This window comes from Hyposmocoma kahamanoa, unplaced genomic scaffold (genome assembly GCF_003589595.1).
Source record: "Hyposmocoma kahamanoa isolate Upper Pololo Valley unplaced genomic scaffold, ASM358959v1 63, whole genome shotgun sequence".
Taxonomy (NCBI): Eukaryota; Metazoa; Arthropoda; class Insecta; order Lepidoptera; family Cosmopterigidae; genus Hyposmocoma; species Hyposmocoma kahamanoa.
In genome coordinates, this window is record NW_020653851.1 from 22,319,942 (window position 1) to 22,335,193 (window position 15,252).

The 15,252-nt window shown below is 35.5% G+C and overlaps 1 protein-coding gene across 5 annotated transcripts in view; it reads right to left on the reverse strand.

The window, feature by feature from the left end:
* LOC113230412 overlaps window positions 1-14,271 on the reverse strand; it is a 190,767-nt gene extending 176,496 nt beyond the window's left edge. For 3 of the 5 annotated variants that reach the window (XM_026464329.1, XM_026464328.1, XM_026464327.1), the window contains exon 1: window positions 14,137-14,269. In XM_026464329.1, coding sequence (XP_026320114.1) covers window positions 14,137-14,240 — 104 coding nt within the window. In that variant the 5' untranslated portion in view covers window positions 14,241-14,269. Of the gene's footprint in view, window positions 1-14,136 lie in introns of all 5 variants that reach the window. The other 2 variants (XR_003310488.1, XM_026464331.1) reach the window with 1 other exon arrangement.
* Window positions 14,272-15,252: the final 981 nt, after the last annotated feature.

A 15,252-nucleotide genomic window follows, 5' to 3' on the forward strand; every position in this document is an offset into this window, starting at 1 on the left:
TAGATAGTATAAAAAAGTAATACCTGATGAAATTAAAAAACAATGTCAAGTATTAAGCTTCATTCGTATCATACGTCTTTTAATTTAACATTAATAGCTTTGGACTAATGTAACCAGGTAAGGTGGCAGTGTCTTCCTGGACGAACTCTTTCACAAGGAACCCTACTGCTACTTTTTCAGTGAATTCACCTAGAACTGAACCGAACACATCTTTATGTAACTTTATTTATCAAAGTGACATTAGTAACTATTCATTTGTTATCTCTAATTAAAAATACGAGTATTGAATTCCAGATGATTCTGGCAAATGTAGTTTTTAAGACAAGCAAGCTATTTACTTTTATATTATATATAAAGATGTTGCATTAATAACAAAATAACAAGGGCGCTAAATATGTTGACCGGATGTCCTTTCTACATAAATTGTAAATAGTAATACCACAAGGCTGTCGTAACAACAATTCATCAGGAAATTACAAAATTCAACAACAAAAATAACATTTTACACTGCAATGTAAATTGTTTAAAAATCTCTTTGCAAAATAATTTATTTGTTCAATTTTAAGATTGCAAATCGATATTTTACAATAGTTTTACCAATATTGTTTTAGAACAATAGTCGGATTAACAATGCTTGAAAATAGGTTTGTAATTAATACGTAATCAGTAACATCGAATTTTGCAATTGAGCAATTGCAAATTGGTCAAGGTACTATTAGAATTTGTCAAAATAGGATTATATGACAAAGTGACATTGTGAACGATATGATTTGAAAGAGGAGTAGAGCAGTAGAGCTCTTTTTGAAAGCGTTCGTCTGGGGAAGTACTGCCACCTTACCTATTTGTGCCGCCGAGCAGTAATGTGATTTGCGCTTCGGATTTTAAGAGGTGGTGGTGAAATTACAGGCACCTATTAACTTATGTCTCAGGTTGACAGGCGCAGTGGCAGTGCTCCTCAGATCTTTGCGGCTTAAAACTCCGAGTATAATTGTTATAATCAGTGTCACGTGACACCAGGCGTATGACTTGTTCGTCCCGTTGCTTGATATAAAAAAAATAGAGAGGGGTGTGTAGAGGTGGTTTGGGCACACGAAACCGATGAATAAAAGCTGACTGAGTGAGTCGCAAAATAGATCCTTTAGGACAACTCTATTTTTATGTCCTCGTGACGAGACTCTAGCAAATGCAGTGTAATGCAGTAACCTTTGTAACCTTCGATGTGTTTTCCGCTCATTTCTTGCAAATAAACATTGATTTCGTGTTATTTTTACTTTACTTGTGTTTTCACCTCACTAGCTCGGAAAGGCTTTCTTTTTCATTAGAAATTCTCGCGCAGAAACGTTTTTTCCGCGCTAGCGTGGAAAATGTTTTTGAAATTCGAACTTGACGATGGACTGTGGTGCACCTAACCTTTTCATTTGATGAAAAATGACACGTTCGACTACGCGATTGGTCGTACATTATTTATGTAATATAAATCCGTTGGTAAATTTTATTATTATTGTTGACATTAAATTGACAACGTTAACTAATTTTGTTTATTATAATATAGTTCAACTATTTTTCTTTTATCTACCATTTTCCTCGCTATATTGAGGTGAAACGTTGTGTGTTTTGCTCGGCAGCAAAGTTGTTTTGCGTCTCGTGTCTTGTAACCCTCGCTACGCTCTGGATTCTATTTTCTTCGCTTGCTTTCCATACAAGCACTCACGTCAGCACAACTTTGCAGCCTTGCATAACAAATAACTATTATTTACTTAAATAAAGGCTATTCATTTAAAAGCGAGGCTTATAAAAATAGTTTATGAAATATGTAAATGCGTGCATTAACATTTTTGTTGTTTTGTGCATTGCATAACGACGTGTCGTTACAAGGTTATTTTGTGTAGAATTTCATGAATTGTCACATTAATCACCCTAGATTATTGTTAACCGACTTCAAAAAGGAGGAGGTTCTCTAGTTGATTGTATTTTTTTCTGTTGTATGTTCGGCATTTGTGAACAGATTCTGATGATTCTTTTTGTTTTTGTTGGAAATGCGGTACCTGAGTATTGGTTCTATTTAAATTTGAAGACAATTTTTTAACTGTAAGGGTGGCAAACTAGGGGATGAATCCGGTTTCGTGCACTTTCCGGTAATCGATTATTATGTTTGTAGTTTCAGTTTTCAGTTTCATTTAAAAATTTCTTTATTAACATAAACATGTACACAGTGTACTTACCTCTGTTTTGTCTATTGATCCAAATGATAGAGTTCAATCTGTAATCCGTATCAAATCTTCACAAAAAATAACACAAAATTCACTTAAAAAACTAAACCGAGAACCAATAAAAACTCATGAAAATCACGTTTAAATAACATTTTAAACTGCACTACAGAGTACAATGCACGGACAGCGTTCGAAATTTTAAAAAGTGATTATTGCAAACAGCGCGGGCGCAGCGGCGATACGCCCCGTAACGACTGAATGCTGAATTCAAAATCCTCCCTTTGTTTGACGTTCCGTTTTATGTTTGGTGATTGTATACAGTTGTTTATAATACTCCTATGTAATCAAATGACACTCCAATACCTCAATTACATAAACATATATTGATACATAGTTTCACGGTGGTTTTTGTTATTATTTCTATTCTTCTGCTGTTTATTCTTCTTTAATATACCTTCTTTATAAATATTACATGCATTAATGGACGTAAAAGGTTCAATTATGCTAATAAGTTAATAAATTCATATGAACAAATTTGCTAGGGCCACATATAAAGGGTTTTCCATTAAGGGCAGGTAAATTTTCACAGTTAATAGCGACCATATTATTGAGGCTGCTTTTGTCAAATCTGTGTTTATTTTTCAGTCAATGGAGACAAATCATCATAGCAAGTTAAAGCGTCGAACAACACGTGCATATGATAAAAATTTATTATCAAAAAGGGTGTTCTATTGTGGTCCGTAACATTGGTTTAATTGAAAACACAAATATATCGTCTGCTTAAAGGTAAAACCACTTACGTGACATTTTTCACAAAAAATCTTCAAACTATGTACCAGTTTGATACCTCCAAGGAACACTACACCAACTTATTTTTTTAACCTATTCTGTTTTTATTTTGTTTTCTGTTTCTTTATTTTTTGTCACAAAATTAGTTTTTTTTGTTTCCTTTTGTTTCGAATTTTGTTCTTGTTTTTAATTTTTTTTTCACAAAATTCGGGGAGCATAATATTAGTAAATAATATGGTTGTTTACAAAAATAACAGAAAATGACCAAACAATAAAATTGGCGTAGTGTTCATTGGCGGTATCGAGTTGTAAGAAATTCATCGACTTTCTGCAGATAAAACCTTGTTACCTCTTGTTCATATGTATGTAAAAGACTTTTTAATTGAAATTTGTAATGAATATAGAATTATACCGAATTCCGTATTCTCTGTTTTTCTATCGGATACATTTCGGGGAGTATACGCAGAAACTTTTCAATTTAGTTCCACCCTCACCTTCCTGCTTTAGTCGATTAGAAAGTCCGGAACACTCCATACTTATGTCGTTGATATACCACCTTTTCGCACTAAGCGCTTTGCTTCCTCCTTTCTGATGCGTACGGCAAAGGAACGGAATACTCTATCTGTGTTTCCCGAAAAGTACAATTTGGGCTATTCAAGGCTAGAATATAAATATCTATTCCTATTCCTATATCCCATCCTCGCTTAACATCAGGTGAGATTGTGGGCAAGCGTGTGTCTATTATATATTAAAAAAAAAAGATTTTGGGCAGAAATGGGTATAAACCCGGTTAAAATCTGGGCAGGTTGATTGGGTTTTAACTCACTGCCCATCTATATGCCCGATTAAACACATTGTCCGTAACATGTACGTACAATATTTAAAATTAGTATGCTCTGTAGCGCGTGATGACTAATGATTTCGATATTCGACTCGTTAACAATTACTATTCCTGTCATTCGACAGACAAATTAGTAATTTACTAATTTTCTGCCTATCCCTCCCTGATACACGGGAAATACCGTAAATATGACGGGGACAGGAATATCTTGATGTGGTGAATGCTTCAGAGTAGTTTCGACATATGCCGAATTTTTTGAGATATCATAAAAAACCATAACCCAGTTTTAGAATATTGAAATTGTTTAACACGTTAGTCGCCGACTACAATTTTCAAAAATGTTCGAAATATGACATTGGCTTATATGACTGTTTTTGGTCTCATTTGTATACGTATATAATTTTTTTCGCTATATTCATTATTTGGGTCTAGTTTGGGATTATATTTAGTGCCGGGCATTTTAACCAAGGCAGAGTATGTACACGTAATGTTCGATCGATGTTTACCTAAAACTGACGTACGTCTTTCATTCGAGATTAACAATTCACATTACCCATTTTTTTGCTTAGTTTGTAGGCTTTTAAATCCAATTTGAAATTAAAGTAATTTTTTTTTTATTAGAAATATACATACTTTTTCCTCTTAGTCGAGAAAAGTATGTATGCCATCAAAAATCCTAAAAACTAAGTGGCAACAGCAGTTGGTCAGGGCAACGCCGGTCATGTTATATGGCTAAATACGTTTGCCACATGCGGCGTGAACGAGCATCACAAATTTAGGTGCGTCGTGCCATTTTAATCCCCCACGGCCCCAATAGGCAGATGAGATGCCGGTCATTTTGACCCACCACGGCGATGAACGTGTTAATGATATTTCAGCTATGCATCGTTAGGGTAAGTTCCGATAAATCGAACATGTTAACTAATTTTAACTGGTTTTAAAAGATAATCTTGTGCTCTATTTGTTGCTATTTAAAACGGTTATTTGACCATTTGTCACTTAGCTGCGTTGTAGTTAGTGGATAGCAGAATTAATAATAATCATACATACATAAGCTCACGCCTTAGTCCTACAGGAGAGGTAGAGTCGAATGATTTGCCCTTTCGAACGATTAGTATTAGTAACATTCAAAGTCTCATATCGCACATATCCATATACTTCAATGCAAATACGCAATGGTACAGGGACAAGAGCATGTCAAGCTTGGCATTTAAGATTTAAATACAACCCTATATTGCTTACGTTAAGGGCGATCTAAAGTACAAAGCGTCAAGCTTGACGTGCCCTTGACTGTGTGTCAAATATACTTTTTTATTTTTAACTGACTTGAAAAAAAGGAGGAGGTTCTCAACTTGTCTGTATTCTTTTAGTGCGTCTGTCACGCGATAACTCCGACAATTGTGAACCGATTTTGATGATTTTTTTTTGTTAAAAAGAGGGTAATTTGAAGAATATACGCTACTTCTAAGGGTGGCAAACTAGGGGATGAATCCTGTTTCACGCACTTTCAAGTAGCAGTAGAGCTCCTTGTAAAATAGTTCGTCCAGGGAAGTGCTACCACCTTACCTATTTCTGCCGCCAAGCAGTAATGTCAGCAAGGGTAAGGGTGCTGGTGAAATTACAGGCACATGGGACATGTCAACTTATGTCTCAGGTGACAAGCGCAGTGGTAGTGCCCCTAAGATCTTTGCGATTAAAAGCTCTGATGACACTACAATTATTACGAACAGGCGTGTAGCCATCGAGTATATAACCAGAAATAGAGACGAAATGTCATTTAATTTGTTTGAAAACTATTCTGCCATATCATTACTGTGACAACTGCGCTCCGATTGGCCAGCCCGAATTCGAAACAATTGACGGGTGTCGTCAATGAGTGTCGTCAACTGTTTCACTTCAAATCGACCAGTTAACTTGAGCTTTGCTATAATGGACGAAAATTGCAAAATTACATATTTAATATTTAATTACCGATGAAATGAGATTCCGTTTGTTTTGTAATTAGATGTTTTGCTGTTTTTCTCACACCACCGAATAGAACAGCACGCTATTGTTAGAGATATTTACTCCTTAAAGTATAGTTTATAAACATTTATATTCAGGGTAAACTTACAAAACGCTACTTACGGTATGTTTTCAATAAATAAACACCGAAATCACCAGCCCAAACAATAACACACACGATTGTCGTGACGTATTTTTGAAGTTGTTTATTTTTTTTAAATGACAGACCCAGGCATTAAAAACTTTATGGTTTGCTAGAGTAGTTACCGAAATAGCAATTAATATTAGTTCTTTTACCTGTTATAACTTCGATGTCCGATAAATCGGTATAAAATCATCACCGGCACCTCTAGATGTGGTATGCGTCTACGGCTGCTTGTATCGCGTGAGCGGTTATGTCCTATGCAATAAGTCGGTTAACAGCATGTGGCATACACGACAAAACATATTATAAAATTGAGGGTGCTCATACACCATAACACCAAAGCGTTCAATAGTAAAAACAGGACAATGTTGCACCGGTTTCGGTTACCCCTTGTAACGTAAATACCATGAAATGACTCTGCATTGTTTTTTTTAAATATCAGACTGAGATCCTGCTCTCAAACTTGTGAATTCCCCGCACTATGAGATCAAAGAAATTCCGAGACTGTGCTATGAGTATAAAGATCAGATTCAATTTAAAAAAGTTCGTTTGCCATATTCCTACTCCTAGGAATCGAAACTAGGACCTCCTTATCCAGAGCCTATAGCGCTAACCGTTGGGCAGCTGTCGTCGAATAGAGAATCGCACCCATTTTGGTTAAGGCCAAAGAGTTAAAGATTCGACTAATAACGATTACCGTATTGCGAATGCTGCAATTCTAAATAATAGAGTTAAATACAGCGTTACCAGGATCCTTGAGTCGAAAATTACATCTCATTTTCTGATAATATAGAGTACTAAAAAAATCAACCTTAAAAGTTCGTAGAATTACATCCAATAGTCAAGTTTTAAATCGGGTTCATCTCGAGTTCTTAGGTTTTCGCGATTGTTACACATAGGAAATGAAATTATTTTTCCAGATTTATTTATTTATTTAAAAGGCGTACATTTGTTTTTTCAACCAAACCGACGTTTCGGGCCCTTTACAGATTCCAGGTCAACCGTGACCATGGGACCTGCGTCCTGATTTTGATTCAAAACGGAATCGACCCTAGATAGTCTCGAAATCAGATGGGTTTCTGAGCGAGAAGATGAATCTGATTCCTATTATATCTTTCTAATTTGTGAGTTAAATCAACTATTGTTCCGATTAGAAATATCAAAGTTTCCGATTGACCAGTTGTGAATCGCAATCGTGCATCTCGACTCGGAAAAGACGCAGTTTCCGATCGGAAGAGGCGATTAAAATGAAACGTCGGTTTGTTTGAAAAAACAAATATACGCGATTTAAATTCGGAAAAATAGTTTCATTTCCTGTCGGAGTCATCCTCTAGTTTTCCACCCTTAGAGGTGAAATAATTTTTTCAAATTTAAAAGGGACCCGTACTGAGGTACCCTCTTTCCAAAAACAAAAGAATCATCAAAATCGGTTCACAAATGCCGATGAGATCCTTGTATTAATAATTATAACAATGAAGTGGAGTAAGTTCACACAAAAGAATTGAATATGAAATTAATTCAAATTTCATTACAGTTAATAGCGACATCTCTAGCCAGGGCTGGTAGATGTAAAATTATCTAGCTGGGTGACGAAAAACTATCATAGATGGCGCTACGAGTAAAAAGTCGTTGACAAACAAATACAAAGATCCGACTGGCTTAGTTGACATAGCGTTTGCCACGGTTTGCTAGAAGACGTCGGTTCGAATCCGGCTGGATCGAAGGATTTTTTCTTAGTGTTCGATCTTTATATTAATAATTATAATTCCCTATTCTATGTCAGTACGTAGTTAGCATACTTGTGTTATTATACTATAGTATAGATGAAAGTTATTCTGTAAGGCGTCTAGTTACGGCAGTTAGTCAGGCGGGAAAGACTATAATCTTAAATAGTACTTACAGATTGCATCGATCGTCAATCCGCTTGACAAGTACAGCAATTATGGGCAAATCCTCAAATTTTATGGTACATTATCTGACTGACAATATTTGTGACTAATGACAAATTTATGCGGTCCGTGACCGTAGTTAGTATTCAAGTTTCTGAAAGTAGTGGTAGTGGGAGAACGGTTGCTTTTCAATTTGAGAGTTTGACGGTGCGAATCTCTGTGGTGGCACGTACCTATGAGTTTAGTTTCTAAATCATGCACATCTGTATGACAACCAAGAGTGCCATTTTTAGTACCTCCGATGACGTAACAAGCGCTGTTTAGTGATGGGAAACTTCCTTCGTCACTAAAGCGATTGATATAATGATTTTTCAAGTATTTGTTGATTATAAGAAGCCGTGAAATATTAATATAGTAAAATAATACCAGAATAAGATAATCATCGAATATAATAAACATCGACTCTAGTTTGCACTGTAATATAGAAACGCCAACAACTGACTTGTGTGTACGTCTTCGTATATTCCAAAAATTTTCTGTAGTTATTGTAATAAAGATAACATCTCTAACAATGGCGTGCTGATGGTGTGGGGAAAAACAGCAAAAATCTAATTACAAAAACGGAATCAAATTTCGTCGGTAATTAAATATTAAATATGTAATTTTGCAATTTTCGTCTATTGTAACAAAGCTCAAGTTAACTGGTCGATTTGAATTGAAACAATTGAAGACGGCACCCGTCGATTGCTTCGAATTCGGGCTGGACAATCGGAGTGCATCTGTCACAGTAATGATATGGCAGAATATTATTAATATAAATGACTGTTCGTCTCTAATTCTGGTTATATTCTCGATGAAGGTAAGCGACACGCCTGTCCATAACAGTTGAAAGCAACCCAGAAATTTAAGTCACAAAGATCTGAGGGGCTCTGCCACTACACTCGTCACACTGAGACATAAGTTGACAAGACCCATGAGCTTGTAATTTCACCAGCACCATTCAAAAACAGAACGTGGCAGTATCTCCCTGGACGAACTCAGAGCACAAGGGGCGCTACTACTACCAAAATTGCTAAAAAAAATGTCATATATGATTTGAGTTAACTCCCTTTTACCATCAGAAATCCAGACATCGGATTACCAACCCTACTCAGTGGCGGATTTGCAGTCTTGGCCACCCTTAGACCCCAGGCCATGTAGTCAGTACCATGCTGTTATACCATGATACCAGCATCCGTTCTGTAGTTTTTGAGTTTATCGCGATCAGACAGACAGACGAAGTCATGTTCTGATTATACATTACATTGTAGATACGTAACTTATCTATATTTTATACGTAAAATGTACGAAAGTGATTTAGGAAAATTATTGTTTTACGATGCGATGCGATGCGGCCCGCCATAATGTCAACCTTCAGAATATTTAGGTACTTTTGTGTTATTTCTTGTCATCATCAGTGAATTTTTTGTCACGATTGGCCGCCCCTAAAATCTGGCCGCCCTAGGCCCGGGCCTATTGGGCCTTAGGGTCAATCCGCCCCTGACTCTGCTTAATTGATCGATATTCTTTTCGAGCGTACTAAGCGCTTTTTGTCATGTTTTATCATGCGCACAACCCAGGAGTGAAATTGCCTGCCTGTAACTGTGTTTCCGACCACGTACAACCCTACTCGGGTAAGGTACGACTGAATCTTCTGGGCGAGTTTATTGTTGACCTTATTTTTGCTCCAGGGCTAGGTAAAGGGTAAGTCTATTAACTTTAAGACTTGTACACAATAATAACCTGGTTGTCGGTTTTCTATCAGATACCTACATTTCGGGGAGTGTGCGCAGGAAATTTTAATTTAGTTCCACCCTCACCGTTCCTCCTTCGGTCGACTAGAAGGTTCGGAACACTCCATCCTTATCTCGTTGATAACCACCCATTCGCACTAAGCGCTTTGCAAGGGAATTGAATACTCTATCGGTGTGTTTCCCGAAACGTACAATTTGGGGCTATGGAAGGCTACATAGGCATTTTTTAGGTCATTATCATTGTTGGTCACATCGTTGCTTAACATCAGGTGAGATTTTGGGCTGCTTTGCCAAGCGTGTGTCTATTATTTATAAAAATAAAAAACTTAAAAAATGGAAGAGAGCTGTAAAATTTCACATAATACCATTGACTTACAAATAAATGGACGACGGGTCTAATACAAAAACCACGAAAAAAATGTCCCAAGTCAACCTATTTAAACGTAGTGACATGTAAAGGAATATGAAAAAGCTAAAACGTTGAATTTAAATTGTAATGTCATCGCAGTACTGTCTAATTTTGCTTGCTTCGCTGTCAGTCGAACAAACGAAGACTAAAGCGTGAATGACGCTCTGTATACGATTTTAACGCCCTATAAGTTCGGACACTTTTTAGCGCGGACCCGACGTCCATATAATTGTAAGTCAATGCATAATACATTATTTGTTTCATGTATTTCGTATTACTTCATGTGACAAAGACACTTTGGACGTTTGATCACAATTTATTATAACCAAGGGTGCATATGTATACGTGTTTTTTTACGATGTAACGTTTACGTTGTGGTGCCCGATGTGTCGACACTGTTGAATGCGTCATAATCACTGGACGAGTACAATAATAAAGTTTTTGTTAATGCAGTAACTACAGGTTAGTCTAAATACGCGAACTTAAGTCACGGTTGGTGTCCCACGGCAAGCGCGTGCGCACCGAATCAACGAAACTGACGCGGATGTGATGAAACGTCATAACAATGTGGGCCGATACGTATCACCACTGCCGAAATTTAATTGCGTGTTGTTGCCCAGGTATGTGTTTACCTTAATAATGATTGGAATAGAAAGTGAAATCGGTTTTAGGTATTTAGTACAAATACATTGCAGCTTTTAAACATTTTTATGCAAGTGTAATTCTTGTCCTGTGTAACAAGCCAAGTTGAAAACTAAGTTAACAACTTATAGATGTGCAAATTTTGTAATAGGTCCTAGCGAGCTACTAATCTTTTTTTTTTCTGCCGTCAAGCAGTATTGTTGCGTTCCGGTGTGGTGAAATTACGGGCACATGGAACTTACCAACTTATGTCTTAGGATCGGGGCAGTGGTAGTGTCCCTTAGATCTTTACGATTTAAAATTCTCTGAGAGACACTGAAACTGTTATGGACAGGCGTGTCGCTTAACACCAGGCGTCGAGTATATAACCAGAAATAGAGGCGAAATAAGGGCCGTCCATCCCTGGCAACTTGTCAGGCAAATATCACTTTTAAATATCAACTCTCGTTTGCGCTGAAATCACAAATTAGAAAACTGAAATAGTACAGCGCCAATAACTGACCTGTGTGTACGTCTTCGTATATTCCAAAAATATTCTATATTTATTGTAATAAAGATAATATCTCGCACAATGGGGGCTCTTATATGGTATGCTAAATGCGTAATTGATTTTCGTTCCAATTCGATGTCTAAGTAGTTTTATTTTTTTGCCATTTCATTTGTAGTACAACACAAAACACGGCATTGACGAAACTGTGAAGTCAACAAATTACAAAATTTAACTGTGACTTGTACAATATTGTTTTATGGGACCGACCTCGTCAATAGAACTAAAGTATGTTTTAGTATTGAAATTATTTTTCCAAGTAATTACTGGTGCTGCCATCTTCAGATCATTTACATCAACAATTAAGTTGCCGCAGTGAAAGTAGTGCCGACTACGTAGTTACACAGTTTTCACCTAGATGTCGCTACGATGCAGCGTTGGGGTGTCCCGCTATTTTCTTTCTAGGAAAAATGTTATCAAGAGAAAACTTTGTTAGAAGTATGCATTACCTTTCTCAGTTCTATGGTATTATTATGAAACGTGAAATTAAACAAAATAACAACGGTTTCAATAACTTAATATATTACAGTTTTTAAAAGCATTCGCGATACTTAATGAAAACAAGAGATCCATTATTCAAACCAGATATCTTTATTTTATAGGTTATTTTTTATAATAACAATGACCCATAAAAAAGCAATAAAAGCTCAAATACTAGAAACTAAATCTAGGATTAATTTAGATGAATAAAATTGAATCCCCGCGGCAAAGTGCTCAAGATTGTGAGCGTTCCCCCTTTGTATAGCTTTGATTATGCATTGGGCAAGGTAAGCTGCCAACCCTTAGGTTTCCCAGGTAGTCTATTATTTTTTTTGATAAAATTTTATTTCAAATATTATATCGAAATAATTTAAAAGAGCTGAATGGATCTGGACAATGGACAGAAATTACATCTAAACTCGCGAGGGATATAAATGTAGGCCATAGAAATATTTCTCCCGGTCCGGGAATCGAAGCCGCGAAGCGTGTCAGATCAGCATGGTAACCGTTCGGCCACGGAAGCAGTAAAATGTAAGCACGCAGAAGCTGTTTTATAACCTTTTTTATGTTTTTGTTCAACGGTGGTTTTAAATTTTGTATATAATAATATACAATTAAATTATTATGTGTATATTAATATATTTCCTATATATAATATCATATTTAACCATTTTGACGCTTTATGCCAGAAACGCAAAATGCCAAACGGGTAGCGTGTAAGATTCGCAGAATGTCAGATTCTCAAAATGCCAATATTATAGAAATAGTGCCTCTTAAACATTGACTTACAATTATATGGACGTCGGGTCCGCGCTAAAAAGTGTCCGCACTTGTAAGGAACTAAAATCGTATACAGAGCGCCAAACTCCGATTTAGTCTTCATTTGTTCGACTGACAGCGCGATACTGCGATGACATTACAATTAAAATTTCGAATAGGTTGACTTGGGACATTTTCTTCGTGGTTTTTGTATTAGACCCGTCGTCCATTTATTTGTAAGTCAATGCTCTTAAATGAATTTATTATGACATTGTGAACACTACACACGGACAAGAGCAGTCATCCGTCGAACAGGTTTGGATATCTTATGAAAAAAATGAATTCACCAAATTGTTAAGTTGGTAATAAAATTGAAGACGTCTAACACTTGTTGGCGGAATGTACCAAGAACGAAGGCCAGACAACTACTGATGTTTCTATTACAATTCAACCGCTGCAACATCAACTTCTTCCAAGGGATTCTATCTGAACCCTTGTCAAAATACACAGAAATGTGTAATAATAATAATTTTTTTTAATGTAATAATAATATTACAATTAATTTTTACTGTAAATTGTATGACAATTTAGAATAAGGTTATGATAGGGCTGGCATGTTCTCAGAACAAAAGTCCTAAGATTAAATTGGAGGATGGAAACCGAAATTAAAAGAATTATATAGAAAATTTATGAAAATGTAATTATTGTTAAAAGGAATAGTAATTTCTTTATGAAAAATAGTGACAGACATAACATTAATACGAGAAATAAAAATAAACTAGCTTTTCTTGATAGTCGTCTTGAAAGTCTTGAAAGTCAAAAAATCATTTAATAATAATAATAATAATAATAATAATAATAATAATAATAATAATAATAATAAGAGCTTTATTTATCTACATTAAATAATAATAATAATTAAGGGGCCAATGTATACGCTTCTATAACAAGATTCCGGTTGATATACAAAATTTGCCTTTCACGAGGTTTAAAACTATAGTGAAACAAAAACTTTATACTAAAGGTTATTATACTCGTACAACTTCTGCGTACTTGGATCACAAAAATCCGTGGTAGTAACCCGTTTAGCTCATGGAGGTAGTCTCGATCTCTGATGTTTCAAATAAAAAAATAATAAAATATTGTAAATGTTATTTACAAAGAGCAACCCCTAGAGTTTCTTGCTCATTCTTCTCAGGGGAATCTGCCTTACGAATGAGCGGTAGAGTTTAACTATTGTGACGATTTCAAGTGTAATAATGCTTACCTATGAATAAAGATTATTTTGAATTTGAATTTGAATTTGAACAGTCAGTTTATTTTGATTCTTTTTTAAATATATGCTTTTTTAATTTCTTTTTAATTTTTTTTTAAATTCGGACGGAACCTATCAGGGCACGGTAATTTACATAGGTGGTTTTCGTATATTTAACGTTGGGTTTCAATCCATTTTGTCGGAGCCAATGAAGATTTTGTATACAATATGTATATGTAGAAATTTGATTTATCTGTTTGGATTCTATTAAGAGTTTTCTTGATGTATTTTTCTTCTAATGGGGCTGACATGTTCAATAATGATGAAAGCCCCTAAATAAAATTTGAAAAAATAAAATAAAATAGGTACTTACTTTTTCTTTACCAGTCCATTGGCAAAAAGATAGCAAACTCCAGACACGATTCCTGCCAGCAGACCCAAGCTGACTCCAGTCGCCAGCGACAATGTATCGGGCATCTCGTTCTATCTACACTTTACACTATTCGATAATGATTCTTTGTCCTTGTCGCACTTGTTTTTCTTTATGGAAAGTGATGGTTTGTTTACATATAACTGATAATAGAGGTACTTTGTAGATTTGAGAGGTGCCTCCTTGTAATCTCTTTTCTTTGTGAAATAAATTAAATGGCGTTGTTCAAGTTTGGTTACAGGAAAACCACCAAGGTAATTTTACTATAGTTATTATCCTGTCACCAAACATTGTAATTGTGAATGAAATACTGTTGCAAAGTAAAACTCAAAGTGGCACTCGTAAAGGCGAAATGGTATAGTGATTGCGTAGGCTTTGTAGCGTGTGAGGTAAACGTGACGAAGTTCATTGTACAATATTTAAACATTTGGCTATTAGAAACAAAATATACTCTCTTATTGTAAAATAGGCTCATAGTACTATGACGTATTTATTACGGAACACGGGAAAGAAAATTTTATTGAAATATCTCTAATAACAATTGAATAAAATTGAATTTTCCATAAACAAACGTAGTAAAAAATGAAAATGTATGATTTCTTTTGTCCTTTTGTTTCTTTTGTCTTTCGTCAATCGTGTTTCGGACCATATAGTTCACTATCGGTATCTTCTGCTTTCATTATCAATTAAGAAACAAGTTGAAGCCATATTATTTAAGGTCGAAATATCGATTTTCCGTGTGGACACAAAATACTCTAAAATATTTCTTTTTGTCACGCTTGCTTGTGTCTCGTTGTACCAAACTCAATGAACCATAGGTTAAATAAATTTACACTTGAAAATGTCAGCTTTTTAAGCTACTGCTACTGCTCTTTCACTAAGCTGACTTTTCTGAGAAGAAAGATCAAGAAACTCTGGTGATTGCTCTTTTCAAATAAACTTAAATACACTTTGAATCAAATTTGTGTGGAATCTGGAGCCATGTCGTCTTTCCATAGATCATTATTTAACACGTAGTCTTCAATTTTGTAATATGACTTTTCAATTAAGAGGTGGAAA